At 51.3% G+C, this 24,993-nt stretch overlaps 2 protein-coding genes across 2 annotated transcripts in view; both read right to left on the bottom strand.

The window, feature by feature from the left end:
- The window catches only part of ZAN (zonadhesin), a 40,452-nt gene extending 33,163 nt beyond the window's left edge, over positions 1-7,289 (bottom strand). The window contains exons 1-9 of the mRNA XM_049905053.1: positions 7,232-7,289; positions 6,218-6,364; positions 5,767-6,038; positions 5,491-5,578; positions 4,667-4,819; positions 1,189-1,353; positions 770-861; positions 514-592; positions 258-404 (exon numbers count right to left, since the gene is read on the bottom strand). Of these exons, the coding sequence (XP_049761010.1) occupies positions 258-404; positions 514-592; positions 770-861; positions 1,189-1,353; positions 4,667-4,819; positions 5,491-5,578; positions 5,767-6,038; positions 6,218-6,364; positions 7,232-7,289 (1,201 nt within the window). The remainder of the gene's footprint in view (positions 1-257; positions 405-513; positions 593-769; positions 862-1,188; positions 1,354-4,666; positions 4,820-5,490; positions 5,579-5,766; positions 6,039-6,217; positions 6,365-7,231) is intronic.
- A 9,607-nt stretch (positions 7,290-16,896) lies between these two features.
- EPO (erythropoietin) lies at positions 16,897-18,694 on the bottom strand. The gene is made up of 5 exons (XM_049904239.1): positions 18,682-18,694; positions 17,969-18,108; positions 17,646-17,732; positions 17,224-17,403; positions 16,897-17,052 (listed from the first exon to the last, which is right to left on the bottom strand). Exons 1-5 carry the CDS (start codon positions 18,692-18,694, stop codon positions 16,897-16,899), a joined length of 576 nt encoding a protein of 191 aa, XP_049760196.1.
- Positions 18,695-24,993: the final 6,299 nt, after the last annotated feature.

Here is a 24,993-nt window from a genome sequence, read left to right as displayed (position 1 = left end):
CTCAAGGGAGTGAGATGCCTGGCTTTTGTGGGAGTTTCAATGATCCCCAGAGCCTTGAGAATGCCCAACTAAGTCTACCTCTGTCATCTCCACAGCTCTGGCCACATGGCAGTTTCCCAGTCACCACCTGCCGACTGATCTTCACCGTCTACAGCATCCCCTCTACTGACACTTCTTCCATCAATCACACTGGCCAGGACCATAGCTGGGAGCAGATTCAGTGATTCGTGGGCTTGAGGGGTTCTCAAACTCCTCACCTCCATTAGGGGAAGCTCCAGAGGGGCCTGTGCCCTGGGTGGATGTATTTCTGCTTCCCCGGGTCCAGTGTCCGCCATCTCTAGATGCCTGGATCCAGTCACAGAAGGGATGGGCATCATCTTCAAAGTCACATTGAGGGAAGTTCTCTAAGGGATCAAAATGGGAGATTTCAAAAATTTTGATCAAGCTCTCCATTCGTACCCCCATCTCACTCCTGATTCAGAGATATCAGGGCCTCCCAGGCCCTGCTCTTACCTTTACAGGGAGCGATGCTGATTGCATCCACGGCCACAGCTGGCTCTGGGATTGCTCCAAACACACCCACTATGATGAACTGGACAGAGGGAGAGTGGGCCAGGTGTGAGCACACAGTCCAAACCCCCAAGTCTACAGTCTGACAATTCCATTCAGAGACCCAGGCACCCTGCTCCCTGTGCCCAGACCCTCAATTCATTTCAACACTGGGAATGCCTACCATGTGCAAGGAAACCAACCCCTTAATCCTCTGTACCTGTATCTGCCCCTGGCTTGTATAATTGATAGAAACAGGCTGCCAGTTGGGTCCAGGCTGTCCTGAGAATAGAGTGTGTTTCCGGATACTGCCTGCAAGGGAAGGAATCAGAGAGAGAAGTGAGATTAGGGAGATTGGGAAATGACTTCAACCCTGTCCTCGGAAGGTCGAGCACCAGAATACTTGGGGTATCCTCCCCCAAATGGCAGCATACCCTTCTTTCTCACTCTCCTGTCATCTTTATCTATTTTTTCAGAATCCAGGGTCCGTCCAGCTCCCCAATTCCAATCCATGGAATAATCTCTCACATATTCTAGACTTCTCTAGACCCTGAGGAATGCCCCATGTTCCCCCCTCAACCCAGCCCTGGGAGATGAGCCCCAGGGTAAGTGTAAACCCTGTGAGTTCCCCATTCTAACCCAAGGCTGCAGCCTTGACCATGAGGGCTGCACCAGCAGTCCGGGCCCGGAGGACATAGTGGAAGGAGAGGCTCAGACAGCCAGAGGACTGGCTCAGCGGGCTCAGGAGGATTGATTTCTGCCCTGATTTTGCATCCCTGGGGTCCAGGAGCATGTAGGAGCCATCTGGGAAGGAAAAGAGAGACAGGTAGGTGGGGTGTCTGGAGTTGGGAGAGTATGGCAGCAGGGACAGGTATATGGGGGGCACCTGGCCCTGAGGAGCCCCAACAGCTGCCCAGAATCATTAGCCCTGAGGGGTCTACATCTGCCTCACTGGCTGATTGACCGTCAATCCTCCTGGAAGTGCTTGGCGGGGCTGGGTAAGGACACAGACTCTGCCATGTAAACACGGGCATTCTCTCAGAAGCAGCAGCTAGAAGGCCCTTGTCCTTTGAGGACTGACTTTTTAGGTCCCCTAGAGTCACAGGAAGAAGTCTTGGTGGTGCAATGGTTAAGTGCTTCGCTGCTAACCGAAAGGTGGGCAGTTCGAACCCACCAGCCGCTCCGCAGGAGAAAAGACCTAGCCATCTGCTCCCGTAAAGATTACAGCCTAGGAAACTCTATAGGGCAGCTCTACTCCGTCCTGTAGGGTCGCTATGAATCGGAATCAACTGGACGGCACACGACAAGAGTCATAGACTCTTTCTTTTCTTGCCTGACAGCAGATTCACTCACACAAAGGCGTGGGCAAGCGCCTGCAGTACACCGAAAGTCCCCCTCGGCCCCACCCCCCGCTCAGGCAGCCAATCAGCCTGGGCCCTGCTCCCTGACGCAACTGGTAGCCAGGGCTAAAGCCTAAGATGCCGCTGCCACGTGGGAAGCGCCCTAGCGCAGGACACCGCCTGGCCCAGCTGTGTGAGCGGCGTGAGCGAGCCACAAGGCCCGGGAAGGTGGGCCAAGGGAAGGGAGACGAGAAAAGGGCTGAAAGAGAGGGAATGGAGGGAGTTGGGTAGAAGAGAAAGGAGAGTAAACAACTGGGAAAGAGGAGGGACCGGGAAGGAAAGGCAGTGGTAACGTGGTGAAAAAGAAAACAAGGAGTGGTGATACTGGCACGGATGAGAAATGGAAAAGAAGCGAGAGGAGAGGGGAAAGACATGAAAATATAAGGAAATGATCAAGGTTGAAAGGGAAGGGAGAGAGTGGTAAAAATGAAAAATGAGCCGACACTGAAACTGCTGGGACTCTGCTGAATAGTGGGGGGATGCAGAGATGGATTGGGGCCTCCTCTCCAGGGGCATAGGATGAAGGTGGGGTGGGGTAGGGGTTGTCAAGGCCTTTCAAGAAAGCACACCTCAGGTGGCAGGAAAGATCCAAGGAAGGAGGGCGTAGAGTTGGAGTGGACAGAATGGGCTTATGGAGTAGTGGGAGAGAAAGATGGAGAAAATCGGAAAATGAGAAGGTAATATGAAGGGAGAGGATTGGGAATGGAGAAACACAAAGGAAAAAAAGAAAGAAGGGATATGGACAAGGAAAGGAAACTAGGGAGCCTGAACCTCTGCGTCTGATCCACAAAGCCTGTGGTGGTCCCTACTGAGGGCTGGAAACAGGCGTTATATAGAGAGGATTGACAGAGGAGATGGGAGAGAAAGGGGCTGAAGAGCAGGGAAGGGAGAAAGGAGGGAAGGAGGAAGGAAAGGAGAGGAAAAAAGGAAGGACAGGAGGCAGGGAGAGGTCAGTGGTAGAAAGCCTGGCAAGGGTACGAGAAAGAGGTGAAAAGGAAGCTGGGGATAAACATGAATGGAAAAGAAGAGGCAGAAGGACTATCACCTGGATTATTACCAAAGCCTCCTAAACGACCCCCCTCCATCTAGCCTAGCCTGTTCCCTCCAGTGGATGCTCAATACAAAAGCCAGATGATCCTTTTAAACCTAAGTCAGGTCAAGTCACTCTTCTGCTTAAAGTCCCGCAAAGGCTTCCATTCACAGGGTAAAAGCCACAGTCCTGACAATGGCCTTCAGGGCTCCTCATGATCTGCCCCTCTCATGATGCCTCTGAGGCCATTCTCTATCACTCTCTCCTTCACTCACCCCATCCCAGCCACCCTGGCTCCTTGCAGATCCTCAGACCCCCACCCTACCCCCATCAGGCTCACTGCTACCTCAGGGCCTTTGCATGGCTGCCCCCCTACCTGGAAAGCTCTTCCCTCAGATATCTTCATGCCTCACTCCCTGTTATGGATTGATTTGTGTCCTCCAAAAAATGTGTGTCAACTTGGGTAGTCCATGATTCCCACTATTGTGTGATTGTCCACCATTTTGTCATCTGATGTGATTTTCTGGTATGTTGTATATTCTACCTCTATGATATTAATGAAGTGGGATTAGTGGCAGTTATGTTAATGAGGCAGGACTCAATCTACAAGATTAGGTTGTATCTTAAATCAATCTCTTTTGAGATATAAAAGAGAGAAGTAAGCAGAGACAGGGGAACCTCATTACCGCCAAGCAAGAAGAGCCAAGAGTACAGGTCCTTTGGACCCGGGGTCCCTGCCCTGAAAAGCTTCTAGACCAGGGGAAGATTGATGACAAGAACCTTCCCCCAGAACCAACAGAGAGAGAGAAAGCCTTCCCTTGGAGCTGGTACCGTTAATTTGGACCTCTAGCCTCCTAGATTGTGAGAAAATAAATTTCTCTTTGTTAAAGGCATCTGCTTGTGGTATTTCTGTTATAGCAGCACTAGGTAACTAAGACACTCCCTCACCTCCTTCAGGTTTTTGCTCTAGTATGACCTGAATGAGACCTACTCTGACCTGCTCTACATTTTGCAACCCACTCCATCCCTGCACTCCCAATCCCCTTACCTTAGTCAACTTTTTATTTTTCTATTCTGTCCTTTTGGCTCCGCCTCTTCAACTTTTTATTTTTCAATAGCACCGCTCACCTTATGACTATATAATTTACTTGTTGTTTCAGTAACTATCTCCCCCTGGCTCCTTACCACTCCTTGTCTGTTTTGTACACTGATGTATGTATCTCAGGTGCCTGGGACGTTGCCTGGCATGCATAGGTGCTCAATAGATGTTTGTTGAATAAATGAATGAAGAAAGAAAGGTGCCAGGAAAAGGAGGTGAGAGGTAGGCTGTGCTGGGACTGCTAGGTAAAGTCTGCAGGGTGGCAGTGGTGGGAGCTGGGTGCATGCTTGGAGGTTGTTTCTGCAGTGAAACTTGTGCTGATAGAGGTTTGAGGTTGCCGGACTTCTCCCCAGCCTTCCTGAGGGTTACTGTTGGGTTGAAAAGCAAACACTGTATGCTCCCGCAGAGGACACTCCTATCTGTCCTGTTGCTGTCGAGCCGATTCAGACTCATAGTGACCCCATCAGACCAAGTAGAACTGCTCCCATAGGGTTTCCAAGGAGTGGCAGGTGGATTGGAACTGCCAGCCTTTTGGTACTAGAAGCCCTGAACTGAAGGTCAAAAGATGGAGGCATGACCGTTACTCACTACCAGGCCTGGAAAAGTCGCCCACGGGCCCCACATCTGGGTCCCCCGATGACCCCGTCTTCTGGATCCATTTGGCCCCAGTGGGAGTTGGGATCCAGCTCCAGCCACAGAGGTCATTTGGAGTGTCAAAGTTGCAGGTTTGCATCACACAGACTGAGGGGAAAGAAAGGAGGGGAGAACTTAGCTCAGTAAAGAATGCCTCAATCTGGAGTTAGAATACTGAGTTCAAATCTGGGTCCTGTTGTGAGCCTGGTGAGCTTTTGAGGAGATATGGCCCTCTTGCTTACTGGCTGCATTCCTGGTGCAGGTTACTTAACCTGACTAAGCCTCAGTTTCCTCATCTATAAACAGGATAACAGTGCCCACCTCATCGAGTTGTTGCTAGGTGTAAATTAGATAATGTATGTGCTGGTGCTCGGTAAGTGTTGGCTGTTTTCACCCAGCTTCTGGAGTTTTCCATCTCTTGAATTCCCTCCCCTCACATCTCTGACTTCAGTTTAGAAAGCTAATCTGGTTGGATGTGGGGTACCAGCCAGGTTGGCTAAACATTCCAGTTTGCCTGGGCCTGATGGTTTCCCAGTATGCCCGAGATAACCGAGATAGTCCAGGGCAAACCAGGACAGCTGGTCACTCCAGAACAGGAATCAGCACAACCCTATGCTAAAGAAGAACCTCGCTTTAGATGTGGCTGCTTCACGGGTCAAAGGTGTGGGGTGTGGAGAGAGAGAGGAGCAGGTAGCCCCAACTATATGAGAAACCAGGGTCATGGACCCTGAGCTACTCCTGCCACCCTGGGCATGGGTAGAGGTGGGACAGGGGCTCACCCTGATGGCAGGCGCCCCGAAAGACAGAGAGGGCATCCAGAGCGATGGCCAGGTAAGCGGTGCTGCCCCTTACTGCCTCAAACATCAACTGCGGGAGGAAGGAGAAAGGCCACCAAAACACTGTGAGCCTCTTGGCCAGGCCTCTGCCTCTGTTCCCAGCCTCCTTCCTGAATTCAGATGGCCTGGCCCCCAGCTCCCCCTCCTTACTGCAGCCCTCTGCAGGCGCCCCAACACCCAGATTCCCACTGGGAGCCCTGGTTTTGCCCTTGGCCTCACCTGGCTGGGCTGGGCCAGCCCCGCAGGCACTGTGATGGCGGTGGGCATCCAGGAAGTACCCTGGGTATTTCTGTGCTTCCAGAGCAGGAGGGGGCGCCTTCCCTGGGTGCTGGGGAGCAGCAGCAGTTTGAGCTGGGCGCCCCACGACAACCCGAACATGTGGTAGGCGAAGTGCACACACAGTGGCCCAACCTCCCAGATGGTGGGGCTGCGCAGGCGGGCCACCCCATCCTGGCGGAAGGCGCGCGGGTCCATGTACAGGTAGTAGCCCTCTGTGGGAGGGAGGCAGAGCACAGACATGAGGCCCACCACCCTGAGGCTGCCCCTCCCACCCTTGGCTTCCAGCTGCCCCGTCTTCTCTTCACCCAGATCTGCCAGCGCCCAGCTCCCAGCTGCTTCCCCATCCACCCACCCTCCTCCCTAAACCCAACGGTTCCTGTAAGCCCCTCACCTTTGTTGGGGTACCCCCCAGGCGGCCTAGTGGTGTCATTATGCCCAGACCCTTTGGCTCGAGTCCAGTCCCCATCATCTGCAGACACTTGGGTCCAGTTGCACAGGGGGTTAGAGTCATCCTCAAAATCACACTCAGTGAGAACAGCTGAGAGGAAAGGGGCACTGTGAGGCCAAGGGGAAGGGAGAGGGCAGGTGCCAAGCCCAGCTGGGGGCTCTCAGGAGGAATTCAGGGCTGGGGGGGTGGGATGAGCAGAATGACTAGGTCAAAGGTTGCAAAATGGGGCCCAGGCGGGCTGAGTTCAGCTGGGCAGCACACATCTTACCGTTCTTTTTTAATAGTTCTCCACCCTGATCATCTAAGGGTGTCCCATCACACCTTTATTACATGTATACATCATCGACCGTGCCGAGGGCACTTGAGCAGGCCACCCTGGAGCTCAGGGACTTGGCTGGAGATAAGGGCTGAGTTAGTTTCCAACTCACAGTTGTCCTCAGAGCGGGGAACCGCCAGCTTCCAGTCCAGAGGCGTCTCTGTCCTTGGGGTTGATTTAGAGAAGGAGAAAAAAGTAATACTTGTCACTCTCAAGAATTAGAAGGCTGGACAATTGTGAGCCTTTCTGAGTGGTGATTTGTGTGTGAGTTTTCTTTTCTTTTTGTTTGTCAATATTGTGTTAATACGTTAATGCCTTCAAGTCTGGCTCGCAGGGATCAGTCTGAAGGATGGAGTAGAACTGCCCCCTGGGGTTTCCAGGGCTGTTAATCTTCACAGAAGCAGACTGCCACATCTTTCTCCTGCGGAGCGGCTGGTGGGTTCTAACCTGATCTTTTGGTTAACCACCAAGCGCTTTAACCACTGCGCCACCAGAGCTCCTTAATGTTTTATGCCGTGGACATTTATTACTTGTTTTAAGTTTTTCGGAAAGGTCACCCACCGCTTCCTCACTTTGAATTCTTAACTCTCTCCTAGAAAGTGGCGCCTCTGAGTTCCTCATACCTCCACAGGTGCCCTCACCTGGTGGCACTGTGCCCTGCGTGCCCTGATTGTCAGTCTCACACAAGGAGGGACCCATCCCCCCATCTAGAGGGATTCTCATGTGGTACTTAAGAGACCCTGGGGAGCTCCTTCTGTAGGAGATGAGCTCATTTTTGAGCTATAGCCCCAATTTTTCCCTGTAGAACAAGGACAGTATGGGTCCCATGTTACCAGGGGGGTGGTGGGCATGGTATTTCATCCACTACAGGCAGATGAACATATAAATGGGTAACAAAGAGGAGCTAGTCCTTGGCCTCCCCTCTTCACCTCACAGATTCCACAGAGAAGCCAACAGCCCCTCCCCAGGTAGTGTGGGTCACATAGAACAGCCCTTCGTTTTGTGTATTCAAGTTCTCCTTGTTCAAATTCGCCCAAAGCCATCTATCACTTCTCTCTGCCTCCTACCTGCGGTCTCTCTTATCACTGGGTCTAACCTGGGCTTGTTGATTTTTTTCGGGCCTGACCTCCCTGCCCTCCCCTCCCATCCTCAGACCTTCCTTTCAGCCTCTGCCCCCTCCCTTGCTCCTCGGGTTTCAGCTCTGTTCTGCCTCCACTCAGTTTCTCCCACCCAGAACCCGCCCGTCAGACTCAGGCTCTAGGACTGTGGGGCTCTCCCCGTTCCTATTCACCAGTCTTCTTCCCATCCTGTGGGCTCCCTGCCCTCCGCCCTGGGGCTCTGCCTTCCTCTAGCTTTGCCTCGGTTCTTCCTCAGAGCCGCCCCCAATCGTAGTCTGCCCCTGGTTTATCCTTAATAAACCTGAGCCCCACTTACCAGACAGGGGCAGGCTTGTAGTCCTGGCCCCAGGCAGCCCCCAGCAGCAGCACCAAAGTCCAGACCGAAGGAGCCATGAGGGACCTCAGAGGCAGCTCTCAGGGGAGAGGGGGAAGGGCACAATGAGGCACCTGGGCCGCTTTATCTACCCGTGACCCTCCTTGCCTGGCATCCTTCCCATAATGCCATGGAAAATAGACAGCCAGGAAAGAAGAAAAAGCTCACAGAAATTAAAGCTATGATAGTTAAAATGTAAAGTCCAATAGGAGAGTTACATGTGAAATCAAGGGAAGAAAAACAAGAGAGAGGGAAAGAAATTGAGAGAAAGGAGATTTTGAGGATCAATCCAGGAAGTCTAACATCCAATAAAAATAGTTAAAAAAAAAAAAAAAGCAGAGGAACAGAAATTATTTTTTAAAAAATACAAGAAAATTTCCTAGAACTGAAATACACAATTGATTAAAACGTGGCTAGTACAACGAATGCGAAGCGACCCGTGGAAGACATGTGACGAAGTTTCAGAATATCAGGGGTAAAGAGAAGACCTTTTTAAACAGAAAAAACCAGGTCACATACTACGGATCAGCAATCAGCATGGCAGCGGGCTTTTCAATAGCAACCATGGATTCTAAAAGGCAGTGGAATTTTGCAGAATTCCAATGGAAAATCATTTCAAGCCTAAAATTCTATACTTGGCAACGGTGGCAGAAGCAACCGAAAGGCCAAGCAAAGTGAGGACTGAAAGTGTCTGTTGGCAAAGATGTCAAACAGACAAGTCACAGAGGAAGAAATAAAGTAGCCAGTAAACATTTAAAAAGATGTCTGCTTTACTAGTAATAAACTGGTTGCCATGCCATCGAGTCAGTTCTTTCTGACTCATGGCGACCCCATGTACCTCAGAGTAGAACTGTGCTTGACAGGATTTTCAATGGCTGATTTGGGGGATGTAGGTTGCCAGTAATAATGGAAATACTAATCAAAACTACAACTGTCATACTGACAAAAACTTAGAAGATTGATAACATTGAGTGTTGGCTGGGATGCAGGTACCCTCTGAATACATTGATGATAAGACTCTATGTTGGTGAAAACTTCTTGGAAGACAGCAATGACCATTAAACAGCCACATGCACGTATGTTTTGACCCAGTATATTCCTTCTAGGAATCTTCCTACAGAAATGCATGTTTTCACAAAGATGTACCTTAAAGACGTTCATTGTGGTATTTTTTAAATAGAAGGAAAAAAAAAAAAAACCTGAGATTACCCAAATGTTTACCGGTAGATATGTGAGTGAATCATATTCCCCTTGGCATCGAGTCAATTCCAACATATAGCGACCCTATAGGATAGAGTAGAACTGCCCCACAAGGTTTCAAGTCTGTAATCTTTATGGAAGCAAACGGCCACACCTTTGTCTCGTGGAGTGGCTGGTGGGTTTGAACTGCTGACCTTTCATTAGCAGCTCAGTGCTTAACCACTGTGCCACCAGGGCTCCTTTGAATCATATTAAGGCATATTATTCACATTAAGGAATAGTATGCAGGTACTAAAAAGAATGGGGGTAGACCCATATATTCTGATGGCGGAAAGAACATCTAGACATATTATTAAGTGAAAAATGCAGGTCACAGGAAAAAAAAAATTTGTAGTATGCTCGCATTTATGTAAACTCTCAAAATAAAGGTAGGTATTTATGTACATATATTTAGGTAAAGATATAGAGAAAGGACTAGAAGAACACACACCTTAACAGTGGTTAACCGTGGATATCTCTGGGGAGGGGCAAACCTGGATTTTCATGTGACCTGCTTATTTATGCGTTATGTAAATCTCATACAGCAAGAATGTATCAGTGGGTCCCTTGTGTAATAAATTTGGTACATTAGAGACCTTAATGACAGCCATCTTAGAGGCCTGGTTAAGAGGAAGCCAGGCTGGAGGGTTTGAGGAGGAAGTGGAAGTTGAAGGGAGGGACTACATTTTAAACTATTGGCTGTGAAGGGGAGGAGACCTGGAGAGCAGATAGGGAAATTGGGGCAAGGTAAGTTTTCTTTCCAAGAGGAGAGAAATTTGAGCCTGGGTAAATGCACACGGGAAGGGTCCAACATCTAGAGAGAGACGAGAAAAGAGCTCCTTAGAAGGTGGGCGGGAGGAGTCCAGAACACAGAGACCAAGAGGGACCAGCCAGTGGCGCTGTAATGGAAGGGACCTGAGAGGGGACCGTGCCTGTTTAGCAGCCTCTATGTTATCTGTGAAGGAGGAGGTGAATGGGGAAGGCGCCATTGGAAGGAAGGCCATGGCAGTACCCATATCCGGCCGAGCTCCACACCAATCCTGCAGGCAGCCAGCTTGTGTTCACCTTCCTGCCTACGTGAATGCCATCTCTCTTCCCCACCCCACCTTATTCCATATTTTACAATTCCCCTCAAGACTTCACTCCAAGCCTGCTTTCCTCAGGTGGACAAACAATGACAGCCCAGATGGGTCTGAGCTTTGGTGGGGGAGCATGTGGAAGGAGTACCTAACCCTTCCCTGGTGAAAGCAAGGGTTTTTCTAAAGAACGGAGCCATGTTAATTTGGCAAGAAGGAGCAGGGAGGAGCATTTCAGGCAGAGAGAATAGCAAAGCTCAGAAACTTGGGGGAAGAATGCCACCTTTGGGGTGTGTATGTTGAGATATAAGACTGGAGGAAAGCAGGGGCTCTATCTTGAAGGACCTTGAATGTCATGTTATTAGGGGCTGTCAAGCAGATTCCAACTCATAGTGACCCTATGTGACAGAGTAGAACTGCCGCATAGGTTTTGTTGTTGTTGTTTTACCCCATAGGATTTTTTTGCCTGTAATCCTTATAGAAGCAGACCCTCAGGTCTTTTCTCCTGAGGAGGGGCTGGGTTCAAACCACCAACCTTTTGCTTAGCAGCTAAGCACTTAACTGTTGTGCCACCAGGGCCCCCGAATGCCCTAAGCGTTGAGAATCCACAAAAAATTCTTGCAGTGGGGGTGACTTGACCCCACTTGCATTTCCAAAAAGGCGGCTCTGGCAGCTGCGTAGAGAATGGGTTCAAGAGGGGGCTGGCTGGAGCTGTGGAGCCTGAAGAGGCAGGTGAGAGATGGTGGTGTCTGTGCTAAATCAAGGCAGTGGAGACTGGACATGAGTGGAATCAGGAAATTTCCAGGAGGTCAAAACAACAGTTCTTGCCAGCTAACCTAACTGAATCTCATGGCCTCATGGCTGCAAATATTCTTTTTTTTTTTTTTTTAATTTTTATTTTTTATTGTGCTTTAAGTTTACAAATCAAGTAGGACTCTCGTACAGAAATTTATAAACACCTTGTTTATGTACTCCTAACTGCTCTCTCCCTAATGAGACAACACACTCCTTCCCTCCTCTATTTTCCTGTCCATTCGGCTAGCTTCTGGCCCTGTCTACCCTCTCATCTCCCCTTCAGATAGCTGCAAATATTCTTATCTCCATTTTCCAAGTGTGGAAACTGAGCTCTGGAGAAATGAAGTAACTTGCCCAGCAGAAGAGCACAGTGCTGATTCCAAAGCCCACGACATCAGGTCTTGTGCTGTGTACTGCTGAGTCCCCCAGTTCTGCAGTGGCACCCCAGGCTGTTGGGGTGTCTGAATGAGGAGGGTCCCAGTCCAGCCATAGCAGTTCTGCTTTTATCATAAATGGCAAATCTACGTAACATTTCAACAGAAGGGGTGGTTTTGTCACTTTAAAAACCCCTGTTGCAACAGATATTGGTGATGGTTGCACAAGATAATGAAAGTAACTGTACACAAAAAAAATATTAAATTGGCAAATGTTGTGTTATATACATTTTTATGACAATAACTTAAAAAAATACCGTTGGCTCCCTCTGCACACACAGGGCTGTACTTTGGCTGGTGGGTTTGAGTTCAGATTTCCTGGGTCCTACCACACCCAGATGCCTAGAAACATTATGTTTCATTCCTTTCACCTTGGTAGCCCCCCACTATTACCTCTGTGGCCAGGGTGCCTGGCTTTGCCCCTGACAATTGGCAGAGGTGCCTGGGCCAGCTCATCCTCGTGTGCTGTCTAGCTGTGCACCAGGTATTGAGGGAAGAAGTAGTAAAGCCCTTATGCAGTGCCAGGGACTCCTTCTGCCCAAATAGGGCGGCATCATGAGACACCAACAGTCAACTCAGGAAGAGAGACCCTCTTCTTATGTCAAATCCAAGGTCACAAAGGATGCCCATCCCAGACCCTGATCCCCCCTTCCTCCATAGCAGGTTTACAGAACAATCACCAGAGTGGACAGAGCCAGGAAATGGTTAACCCAGGGCAGAGCAGCAGAAGACAGTTGACCCATAGCCCCTGTGGTTGGGCAATGGGTCCTCTGAGGGCTGCTTTTGCTGACCTCCTTTTGATGCCACAGGGCTGGGCTGTCACAGTTTGACTCTTGCACACAGGTGGGGGTTGGGGTTTGTTTCCTAGGGCTACCCAGACCCAGTGCCATTGAGTCAATTCTAAATTACCACAAACTGGGTGGCTTAAAGCAACAGAAATGTATTCTGTCACTGCTCTGGAGCCTGAAATCAAGGTGTGAGCGGTGTCATACTCCATTTGAAGACTCTAGGGAAGAATCCGTCCTTGCCTCTCCCAGCTTCTGGTAGTTGCTGGCTTGTAGCTGCATTGCTCCAATCTCTGCCTCCGTCTTCACATGGCATCTTCCCTCTAGGTCTCTATCTCTGTGTGTCCTCTCCTCTTCTGAGAACGACATCAGTCATATTGGATTTAGGGGCTCACCTTAACTAACTACATCTGCAAAGACCCTATTTCCAAATAAGATCACATTCTGAGGTTCCAGTTGGGCAGAAATTTTGGCGGGACACTATTCAATCTAGCACAGAAACTCAACGTAGGACAGGAACGGCACAGGTGGGAGGGAATCACTGGGCTCTGGGCTGTGGGGAACCAGGAATGGGCAGGCCCAGAGGGTTTGTCACTTGACAGGACCAGCAGCTGCAGGCACAGATGTGAAAGACTCTGGGATGTGGAAAACACCTGGGACTTATCCTGAGACCTGGAACCTAGTTCTGGCTTCTCTGTGTGCCCTTGGGCACTTCTCTCACCCTCTCCGGACCTTAGTTTCCTCATTTGTAAAATAGACAGGGGAGACTGCATCAGCACAGCCAAGGGTTTTTCTAAAATCAGAAATCCCTATATGTGTGGGTCACATGATTTAAAAAAAAAAATCAATTTTTTAAAATCAAGCAGGTAGTTCATAGACATTTAGGTATTGGGTTTTTCACATACATAAGTTGGGAAACTTATGTTTTTCTTTTACCAATAATCTTTCATGATGTCCTATGGTGGAATTAGCCTTGAACCGCTTGACATGATAGGATTAACATTCAGCTTAGATGCTGATGTCTAAGAGACCCCACTTGGTTAACTCAATTCCAACAGCAATCCCCCCCGCTTCAGTGTGAGACTAGTGGACTGAGAAGTTCCAGTGGAATCCCAGGCAGCCTGTAAGCTGGGGTCAGGCAGGTGTATTTGATCAGCTTGGTGCTCAGGCCTAGGGAAAGGATTCCAGTCAGAGCACCCAAGGCCAAGAGGTTAAGGTGGAACTGTTGGCCCCTGGTGCTAGAAGACTGAGGAGAGGAGAGGAGTGGCAGTGAGAAGAGGAAGTGGCAGGGCACCTTCTGCCTACCCAGGGAGGGAAGTGGGAACCCAATGGAGGGGGAAGGAGTTGGTAGCTAAGGGTGGATGGGCCTAATGCTTGCTGGCCTCAGCTGCTTCTTCCCACCTGTCCACTGCCTCTGCCCTGGTGGTCCTGTGCTTCGGATTGAAGAGGGGCCCTGGAGTCCAGAAGCCTGGCTTTTAGACCTGACCCTTCCTGTTAGTGTTTTATGATGTGGGGAAGGCCCATACTCTCCCTGGATCTCGGTTTCCTCATCTGCAAAATGGGAATCTTTTACAGCCCCGGCCTTCCTTATGGTGGTAGCAGAACAAATGAGAGAATGGACTGGAGAGCACCTTGTCAATCACAAAGCTCTCTACAAACAGAAGCCATGGCCGCCATTAAACAATTATGTAACCCGCTGACTCAGAACTGTGCTGGGTTGGCTTTTGTCCCCGACTGGAAGTCAGAGAACTGGGCTCCGTCACTTACCTCCCAGAACTTACTTTCCTTGTCTGACAAATGGGTAATAGCTTTTGTACCCCAGCTTCAAGGAATTGTGAGAATTACAGAAGGTTATGTAGGTGCCGGAGATCTAATGTGTTGTTGTTCATAACAGTAATAGCACAGAACAAAGTTCATTCTCCTGGCCTGCACTTGCAGAGCCTCTGAAATCTGGCAACACCCTCCTATTGTAACCTTATCTCTTAGCAGGGACTCTGCCTGCCCAGGTTGTTCTCAAGGATATGGCTCCTTCCTTCCTGGGCCTCTCGAACCATACTTCTCAGCATTCAGCCATGCGCCAAGCTAACTGTGCCTAAATTAATGTCTCCAGGGGACTGCCCGCTCTTGGAGGACACTGGGTTGTGAGCATCTCAGTGACACAGATTGAGTGTCGTTTCATGTTTCCCAGCACTTGGTGCAAAAGCAGATACACAGTAGGCACTCCACAAATGGGAAATAGTGTTTTAAATGTTTCTGATATACTCACACATCGCACCCGGCCCAGGAGTGGTCTTATAGTTAAGGTTCAAAACTATGATTTTTTAAAATTGAAAGCGGTAAGAAGTCTGAAGTCAGGGAATGAGGTCAGTGACCCTGAATCCTGGGGAAAAAGAGCCAGCTGCTTGATGAGGAGTCGTCTAGGCGTTTGGCAGCAAGTCAGCCTAAGTGGTGGACAGACGTTGGGGTTACAGGACCTAAATCTTGTATCAAGGTCTCAGCTCTGTCATTTATTAGCTGGATTCCTTGGGTTTAAGAACAAGCTTCAATTTCCCCAGCAAAAGAAAGAGATTCCCGCTTTACTGACTCGCAGCGGTGGTGCAAAAATCAGATGCCATGTGTGGAAACCACAATACAAATTTTTATTGAAATGTGTGAGGTCAGAGCCCTAAGGATTCTATTACTTGTCGATTCCTCCAGTGGTTCCAAATAGGGACTGCAGAGGGCACTGTAGCCCCGGAGCCTGTTGCCCAGAGGGGAATTTCTCCTTTGGGTCCGCCCCTTCACTGTCTCCGCCCACCACAGCTCCACCCCTACGCGATACACACTAGGCAAATGCTCTCCAAACCCCAGCTCGACCTGCGCACAGTTTTTCCGCTTGCAAATTGCAAAACGTTCTTTCCCTTTGCGCATTTGCGGAAGCCCGGGCCATTTCTCTAACTTTTGTGATATGAGCATGGCTGATCCCTATTATAGGAGAATGGCGAGTATTGGGGTCCAGGGAGTTTTGTGACATCTTTTGCTGTCTGCGCAGGTCTTCCCTGGGTGGTACTTCCTGGCTGAGACATTACTTCTGGGAAGGAACCCGAAGTCGGTGGTCAGAGTAACGGGGAGAGTTACAGAAAAGTAGGAATTAGGAGTGGAGGTTGAGCTAGTTTGGTCTGTGCGCCCCCTTCAGGGGAGTAAGGGAGGTAGGGGGTTATGTGGGAAAAAAAGGCAAATGAGGGAAAGGGTGAGCGCTGGGGAAAATGGGGGCTCCTGTTCTCATGGCCTTGGACGGGTTCCTTTACTTCTTCTGTAGTATGGGAATGAGAGAAGTAACTTTCTAGGGTTGGATGAGGAATAGTGAGGTCGTATGAGTGAACCGCCTAGAACAGCAGAGGGCACGGAGCAAGGGCTCTCCACAAAGGCAGCTCCCAGGGCACAGCTGTCTCCTCCACCTTCCTCCACCATCAGGGAGGAGCACTAACGGGGAAGGCCCAAGAAGGAAAGAAAGCAGCTGGGTTTAGAGGGGGCTTGTGTGCTTAGGTGGGAATGTGGTATTTAGCAGAAGGGACCCCTGAAGGAGGCAGGAAGTAATAAGGGACTAGTGGCCAGTGTTGGCAGCTGATACCACCCCCCAAAGGGAATCCTCCTCTTGGCTCTTGTTTCCTCAATGGCAGCAGCGGCTCACTAAAGGCTTGTCCTGGGCAGGGTTGGCAGCTGCCTACTGAGGAGCAGCCTTGAGTGGAGACACCTTATTGACCAGCGCGGGCAGAGCTGTGGCCTCAGGCCCAGTGGGGTCAAGAGGTCAGCCAGGCCATGTGAAGCGGCACGTAGGGCCTGACCCCCTCCACCCTGAATCCCCAGGCCTGCTGCAACTATCGGGGCAAAGCTAAGGAAATAGGGGGATCCCAGGGAAACAGAAAAGCCAAGAGATGTGGTGGTGGTTTCAGTTCTTGCCAGTGAGATTGAAAATGCAACACACTGAGACCCCATGAAAGCCAGGGACCAGCCCTCATCCCATCTTCACGGCTCCCACCACCCCCTTGTCCAGTTGGCTTCCTGCCATGGGAGTCCCCCATCAGGCCTGAAGAATTCATGGCTTGCCACCTAAATTCCCCAGTTCATCCTGCCCCTGCTTAGTAGGAGCCAAAAAAGGTACTTTCCCTCCAAAGTAGGTCCTGGCCTCCCAATACATGCAAGGTACTGGGGTGAATTTAGGTGTCTCCCCAGCATGGCTCTGTCCCTGAGTTTAAAGCTGGTCTCCTCACAATTCCTCCTCTCCAGGGCCTCAGGATGCCCTGTGACATCCTTCGTTTGCAGAGTTGAGCTCTGGATAGTTCTTCTGGGCCCTGAGATGTCACCACTGGCACTGGAGTGTCCCTTGGACAAGCTGGCACTGACTGGATAGCCCCTTGAAGGGGGTTGGGAGTGGTGGCAAGGAAGGCATGGCACAGGCAGCAGTGGTGATCGAGGTGGTGGACGTGCCCAGGGTCAGAGCACCTGGTCACCTGTCCCCTCTCCTGCAGGCCTCCCCTGTGTACAGCTTCAGCTTTCCCCGGAGGAAATTGGAGTAGATTCGGAAAAGTTTCCACAAAGTATCCACAGTGAATGTTTGGAGTGGAGCAGCAGAGGCTGCATCTGGAACGGAGATGGCTTCCTTCTGCCAAGGAGATAACGGGAGGTCACCACACTGCCAGGGACCCCAGAGGGAAATGGAGCTGGGGACAGAACCAGGGGGGTGTAGAGAGTACCAACATCCCTTGGCAGGGCCCCTTCTCTCTATTTTACAGAAAGGGCACACATAGTGTAGGGGGAGTCCACTCCTACTCACCTGCGCTCCCAGCGCCCGAAGCAGGGAGGTGAGGCTGCGCAGGCCGCTAACGGCTTTGTCCACGTGGAGCCGCAGGGTCCCTGAGGGCTGGGAGGAGTTGACAAATAGGGCTTGGCCCCAAAGGATGGCTTCTGAGAGCACAGCCAGGCCCTGCCAGACTTCCATGGCCTGCTGGCTGACCTGGAGGGACCAAAGACAGCTGGCTACACCATCCCCTCTGCTCCCCCCCTCCGCCACTGCCCCAAGCACTAAGCTTAGCAAACAGCAAGTATGCAATAAGGTTTTTGAATGAATAATGGAATGAATGAATGGACTCTGTACAGCTCTCCTCTCTGCTGCTTCATTTCTTCTGTCATTCTCCCTCCCACCCCGATCAGGTTCTCAAAATGAGCCTCCCCAAGAGGAAGAAAGCATGAACTCACCTCCATTCTGTTCCAGGCATAGAAGTTAACCTTGGTGTCTGGGACGGTGATATTCTCACTCAAGCTGCAGTCTTCAGCACAGCCCATCTGAAATGCACAACTCTGGGGCTCAGGGACCCAGGGCTCCTGGCACCTGCCTGCCCACTGCAGGGCACCTTCCCGGTATATTTGGGGGGCCACTATCTTTGTCATAGTTATTGGGGGTCTGGCTTCCCCCTCCACCCCGGGACCCAGTGCCAGGAAGGAGTCCAGGTTCCTGGATCCAGAGGAGACACCTGCCCCCCTAGAAAAAGGTCTGTGGAATATGCTGGCGAGGGCCTCACCGTGGCATTCTCAGCCTCCTTGGCCTCAAGGATGTACCTCTCCAGGACTCGATTGTCACAGATGAGGCGTGCGGGGGAGCCCAGGACTGGGAGGCCCAGAGGAAGCAGCAAGAACAGCAGAAGCAGCAAGGCAGGGCATTCTAGAAAAGGGAGCCAGGTGAGCCAAGCTGAGTGGGCTGCACAGGGTGGAGGAAGAGGGGTGGTCTAGAGGGGCAGATTCACACACCCTGCTCCGCTGCCTCCAGCCCTTCCCTCTTGACCCCAGCGTTCCTGGCGCTCAGGTTCTGCCTCCCTCGCCTTCATTCAATCGCTGCCTCGCGCACACCCCACCCCCCAACTACCGGCGTCCACTTCTGGGGCCAAACTTCAGTCCTGGGTTGACAGAGGCTTCGCCTCTGGCAGCTCCGGGTTGTTGCTCCAAGACCCAGGTATCAGCTTGCTCCCCACCCAAAGAGCAGACCCTCTTCTCCTGGAACCCGCTAACCTGTCCCCGTCTCCAGGTCAGACTTCTGGCTTTCACAGGGACTGCCAACCCCTGCCACACGTGCAGGCTGCCCCACCCCCTCCCCCTTCCGGGCTCCTTGGCATGTCGTGGGTCCTTGAACCCAACCACCTCCTGGTCAATAGCCCCCGCGGTAAATCCCTAGGCAAACAAGGGTCGGGCCAGGCGGGCCTGAGCCGAAGGGACAGTCCCCCAGCCGGCGAGTACTCACCGTGCACCCCCATCTCCGTGCCTGCCTGGACCCCTCAGCGACCAGGGGCTCGGCCGGCACCCTTGCCGGGAGCCCTCATCCCGGGAAGTTCGGAGGGGTAGGGCCAGCCCCACTGGCTTGAAGGAAGGGGTCACTGTGCAGGGGGCGCAGGCACGTCGCGGCTGCCTAGCCAGGGGTCGGAGGACAGCGAGCACAGTGCCCCTGGCCAGGGTCCGGGAGGAAGGCGCGGCGAAGCGACCAGCCAGGGTTGGCTCGGGAACTCTGCGGCTCCAGCCGGGGGTCGGGGCTGTTATCAGCATGTGTGCGTGCGTGTGTGGGGGTGGGGGTAAGGGTGTGTGCGTGAGGGGTCGCCAGAGGTGGGGGCCACTCAGGGTCAGAGCAAGGGGCAGGACGCCTGGGTCCGGGGCTTGCCGGGGGCGGGAGCGAGAGCTGCTGCAGGCGCGGGTGCGGCCTGGGTCTGCCCGCAGGACTCCTGGGTTCTGGGAGCGGAAGGCAGTGGGGTGCGCCCCATCGGGTGGGCTGAACGCTGGTGCCTGGGAGAGGGGCAGGCTGGGGACGGACTTCTCCCCTTGGGGGTTCCCAGTTTGGGGCAGGAGCTCAGAGTCCCTGTCAAGTGGCTAGGTCTGGAAGCCCGAAGCTGCTGGCAGGGCCAAGCCAGTTGCCTTCCTTCTCACAATTCCAGTACATGTTTCTAGAAGCCGGTGTTGCCTGTGTCAAGGGATTTGACCGGGGCATATTGAGCAAGGAATTTAGGGTCCTTCTCCCCATCTCTCACTTTCTAGGACCCTGAAACACAGAAACTTAATTTTGGGGGTACAGAACACATAGTATGCAGGGGACACATGCTCTTTGACATGTTTTTTCCACGTTTGGCATAGGTTAGCCTGCATCGCAAGGTTCTTAAGAACCCTGCAGAGAGGTACCCCCAAGTGTAATGAGAATTTGGATTTGCAGCCAAACCTTTGTGGCTTCTGGTAACCCCTGAGGCAGGGTATAAGCTCCCTGGATCGGGAGTCCAAAGCTAGCTGGCCTCTCAAACCTTGGAAAATGGCCTCAGACCCTGTACCTCAGTGTCCTCACCTGTCAAATGGGTGCAATGAAAGTATTAGCCCCACTTTACACAAGTTTCATAAAGAACAGAAAAAGTCCTATGAATACAGGTGTCTAGGTATGTATTCCTTTACTATCTACCCCATTTCACGATATTAGAGATATTTTATTCATGCATGCAATGCCTACTTTGTGCAAAACACTTGGCTACACACTTGGCAGGGCAAAAAGATGTGTTAAGACCTAGCTCCTGCTCTCCTGCAGTTCATAGTTTATAAGTAGAGATAACATGGGTACACACTGCAGTGTATAAAGAGTCACGTGTACAGATCTGAGCTGTAAGAATTTGGAAGAGCCAGCACTCACCTCTAGCTGGATGAATCAGGGAAAAATTGATGGAGGAAGTGACAAACAGCTCAGCCTTGAAGGGCAGTAGGTAGGAGTGGGAAGGCAGTAGGTAACTATGGAAGAGGTATGAGGTGGGTTGGAAGGGGATTGGTTTAGCAAAGTGAATGGAGGGCGGGGCATGCTAAAAAGGAGTGTGGAAATTAGGTCAGAGCACTGGTTAGGGAGGGGCTGGGTTGTAAAGGGCCTTGAATGCCACTCTAAAGAATTTAGATGTGGTTTGGAAACAGCGGGAAACATTCATTCAAAAAATATTTATGGAGTACCTACTCTTAAGGAATCCCTGGGTGGTGCGATTGATTAAGTGCTCGACTACTCACAGAAAGGTTGGCAGTTCAAACCCACCAAGAAGCATCTTGGATGATCTGCTTCTGAAAGGTCACAGCCTTGAAAACACTATGGAGCACAGTCCTACTCTGGTGTTTTTACCTGCTCTTGGCCAGGCACCTGGGGATCAAGTATCAAATGAAACAGACAAGAATCTCTACCTTTATGGAGCTGACATTCTAGTGGGGAAATAGAGAAACACAAAAGTGAATAAGGGATAAATAGAGTATACCAAATGACAGTAAGAACAAGGAGAAAGGTCATTGAAGGGGAATCAGGAGTGTTGGGGAGGTTGCAATTTTAGGTGAGGTAGTCAGGGGAAGGTTGGAGGTTCAAAGCTACCTAGAGGTGACTCGAAAGAAAGGCCTGCTGATCTATTCCAAAAAATCAGTCATTGAAAACCCTATGGAGCAGTTCTACTCTCACACAAATGGGATCACTATGAGTCAAAATTGACTCAATGGCAACTTAAAAAAAAAAAGTCAGGGATGCTACCATGAGAAGGTGACCTGGACAAAGACCTGTCGGAGGTAAGGGAAGCAACCATAAGGTGTCTGGGGAAAGAGCAAGATCAAAGAGGGGTTCCGAAAGATGAATGGGAGTGGGGGCAGACAGAGGAGGCAGGGTTGTGAGCTACAAGATTCCTAGGGTGGTTCTGGCTGGAAGTAACAGGGACTTGACTTGGCCCAGAATCTGGCTCCCCTGCCCTCCACCTCACATTGTGCCTGCTCCCCGGGCTTCTCCCCGAGCCTGATGCCCTGGCTCCTGGGGCTGCATGCCCCCCTATACCCTCTGATCTTACTGTCCCTTTCTGAACCCAGGCGCCTCCCAGCCCCGCTCTGACCTCGGAGCCAGGTTCTGCTCCTTTCCCAGAGCCCAGCTGTGGGACATGCACACGCACGCTCACGTCCACACACGTCCGCGTGTGTGTACTGCCCGAACCCCGCCACATCCCCAGTGCTCTGCTCTCCCGGTCCCCTGGCTCCTGCGTCACTGCCCTGACCTGACCATGGAGATGGGGCCAGGGGCAGTTTGGGGTGTGGACACAGTCTGAGGAAAGGGTGGAGGAGAGGAGAGGAGGAGCCTGCCTCACAGAAACTTGTCAGGCCCAGAGCAAACCTCTCAGGCCCCTAATCCCCCTGCCTTCCAGAAGGGAAGGGAGATAGGCCATGAGCACCAGCCCCTAGATGCTGAGGCCTGCTAGAGAGGGGTGGCATTGGGGCTTTTGGAGAGAGAGCTGAGACTGCAGCTTGGGCAAGAAGGGATAGGAGAGGATCTTGGTCCACCCCACACCCAATCCCTAGGTTGTAGCAACCCTGCTAAGTGGACAGAGATTGGTCTGCGTTCCAACTTTAACCCAGGTGCTCTTGGCTGCTGCCCAGCAGGGTCCATTTATCCTTTCTTGATGGCAGGGGCCCTCTGATGCCCACCATCTCCTTGCCCAATGCCCACACCATCTGCCTGCTTGTATTCCTCTGGCATGGCACTAACCCAGCCCTCCTCATTGACCTCCTAGTCATTCCCTACCCTGCCGTTAAGGTAACTTTCCCACTGAACAGCCATGTTTGCATCATGGCCCCTGAGCTGGAGTCTGCAATGGCTCCCCATTGCCTCAGAATTAAGACCCTCCATGTTCTGCCATCGACCTAACTTTCCAGCCTATTCTCCCACTTCACTCAGTCTCACTCGCTCCATCCCATGGACTCAGTTAGGCAGTTTGTAGCTCTTGACCCTTGCTCACTGTCTTAGTCATCCAGTGCTGCTATAACAGAAATACCACCAATGGATGGCTTTAACAAACAGAGATTTAGTCTCTCACAGTCTAGGAGGCTAGAAGTCCAAATTCAGGGTGTGAGCTCCAGGGGAAGACTTTCTCTCCCTGTCAGCTCTGGGGAAAGTCCTTGTCATCAATCTTCCCCTGGTCTAGGAGCTTCTCTGTGCAGGGACCCTGGGTCCAAAGGACACGCTCTGCTCCTGGCACTACTTTCTTGGTGGTATGAGGTCCCCTGTCTTTCTGCTTGCTGCTCTCTTTTATATCTCAAAAGAGATTGACTCAGAATACAATCTAGTCTTGTAGATTGAGTCGTGCCTCATTAACATAACTGCCTCTAATCCTGCCTCATTATCATCATAAACCCATTGTCATCAACTGGATTCTGACTCATAGGGACCCTGCAGGACAGAGTAGAACTGCCCCATAGGGTTTCCAAGGAGTGTCTGGTGGATTCGAACTGCCAACCTTTCGGTTCGCAACTGCAGCTCTTAACCACTACACCACCAGGGTTTCCTATTAACATCATAGAGGTAGGATTTACAACACATGGGAAAATCACATCAGATGACAAAACAGAGGACAATCACACAAAACTGGGAACCATGGCCTAGCCAAGTTGACACACACTTTGGGGAGACACTATTCAATCCATAACACTCACTCTGGGCCTTCCACATGGACTGCTCTCCCACACAATCTACCACAGTTCTTCAAAGCTAAAATCTAAGCACTACCGGACCCCTCAGCAGGAAGTCCTGTCTCTTTCCTTTGCACTTCTGTCAGTCATTTATGTACTCATTTTCCGCCTCTTACTGCCAGGGCCACCACATACAACTGTCAAGGTTGAGCCTTGCACAACTCCAGGGGGCACCGTTCATATAGACGCTGATGGGAATGGTGCCCTCTGGGGTCAGGCAGTGCAGGTGCCATGCTAATCAGAGAAGAGAATGAAGAAGGATATTTTATGGAAGGTCTTGTCCACCTTGTCCTCACCAAGCACCCAGCATGCTGCCTGCTGTTGGTCACTGCTCATGGGTGGAACTAGATTATATGGTCCCTCTACTCCAGACTCCTTAGTCAGAGACCACGACAGGGCGAAGAGAGACACTCATGCTCTGAGAGCTTGCTGGAACAATGCCTGCACAACTTAGCTCTCTGGGATCCCTGGGCTTGTGAGGCCTCCACCCACTTTCTAAGCAGGCAGCCACTGAGACAGGGTCTGAAAGGGATATCGTGACAAGAAGGTGGTGGTGGTAGAGACAGGCTCTGTTGCATGGATTCCTCCTGGCAGCCAATTTGGATTGAAAGCCCAAGGAAAAGCAAATTTACAGCCCCCCTGAGCTGTCCCAGACTCGCAGGCAGCACCAAGCTCCAGCTGCTTGCAGTCGGCTGGAGGAAGGAACTCCAGGCCTCTCCTCCCTCCTCCTTTCAAAGCAATGGCTTCTCAGCTCAGCTTGGGAGTTCAGCCAGTGGCCCAGAAGACCTTCTGTGCTGGGAAGTGAGGTGGCCAGGGCTTCGAAGGGTGGGATGGGGGAGGGCTTCCTGGCCCTCGGAGAACTGAGAAGGGAGCAAGATGCTGGAGAAGGGATTCCTGCCAAAGAACCAAATGAAAGTTTGGGGAAATTGAGGCAAGAGCTGTCTCTTGGCCACAAAGTAGCCATGCTGGAGGTAGAACCAGATACCCGAGCTTCTGTTTTCAGCAAGCAGCTCTGTGGCCCAGTGGCTTAAAGGTCTCTTCCAGTGAACAGACAGCCTGGATTGGAGGCCTCAGCTCTGCCACTTGCTAGTCTTGTCTTGGACAAATGACTTTATTTCTAACACTGTTTCTGCAGAACGAGGATGGTGAAAATGATAGTAATTGCCTCCCAGGGCTACCAGGGGATGGTATAATGCCTGGTAAATGTAATCAATCAACACTAGCCATTATTACTTCACTCCCTACTTCTTTATTCCATTTTTCCTTTCTTTGGAGGTCTGGAGACCAAATCTCCAACATATTCTTCAGCCTTCCTCCAGCATCCTCCATTGTGCCCTCTTGGGAGCCGGAGACAGATTTTTGGCACCGTATCTCTGGTATTGTAGCTTCTCCCACCAAGCAACTCACTGAGAAAAGTCACTGAAATAGTGGAGTGTGAACAGAGGTATCTATAGGCATATATGTTGACCTAACTTTGAGAAAATTGCTCCTGAACACAGTTGAATGAAATGGTAGGGGCAGAGGTAGAGGGGGAAGAGGGGAAGCGACGTATATCAGGACAGCCTCAAACTTAGCAGTGTATTCAAATTCTAGGGCCAACCAGGGATTTCTAAGCTTGCCCCATCAATGTGGGTCCCCCCTGGGGAGGCCCAAAGAATCCCCAAAGACCTTGGACTGAATGAGCACTTTAGGCCCAACCTAGACAAGCCCTGAGGCATATGGGGTCACGTTCCTTTGTTACTTATCTCTTGAAGTCCCCAAATGTTTGCCTCCTTGAAGGAGGACTCGGGCTTCCAGACTTACCAGTTACCTCCACTTGAGCTCCAGAAACCCTTGCCCCAGTGGGGTTTCTGTGTAAAGTATCAGCCCACATCCTAGGAGCTCTAGCTCACAAGTATCCCTAAATATTCCTAAGCCCGCTCCCATATCATCCAACCTATATCAGAAGACCAAACCAAAACCCACTGCCATTGAGTCAATTCTGACTCACAGCGACCCCATAGGATTTCCAAGGCTGTAAATCTCTACAGAAGCAGACTGCCACATCTTTTCCTGATGA

This window comes from Elephas maximus, chromosome 12 (genome assembly GCF_024166365.1).
Source record: "Elephas maximus indicus isolate mEleMax1 chromosome 12, mEleMax1 primary haplotype, whole genome shotgun sequence".
Taxonomy (NCBI): Eukaryota; Metazoa; Chordata; class Mammalia; order Proboscidea; family Elephantidae; genus Elephas; species Elephas maximus.
Note: the sequence above shows the minus strand (reverse complement) of the source record. Positions and strands in the feature narration are given on the sequence as shown.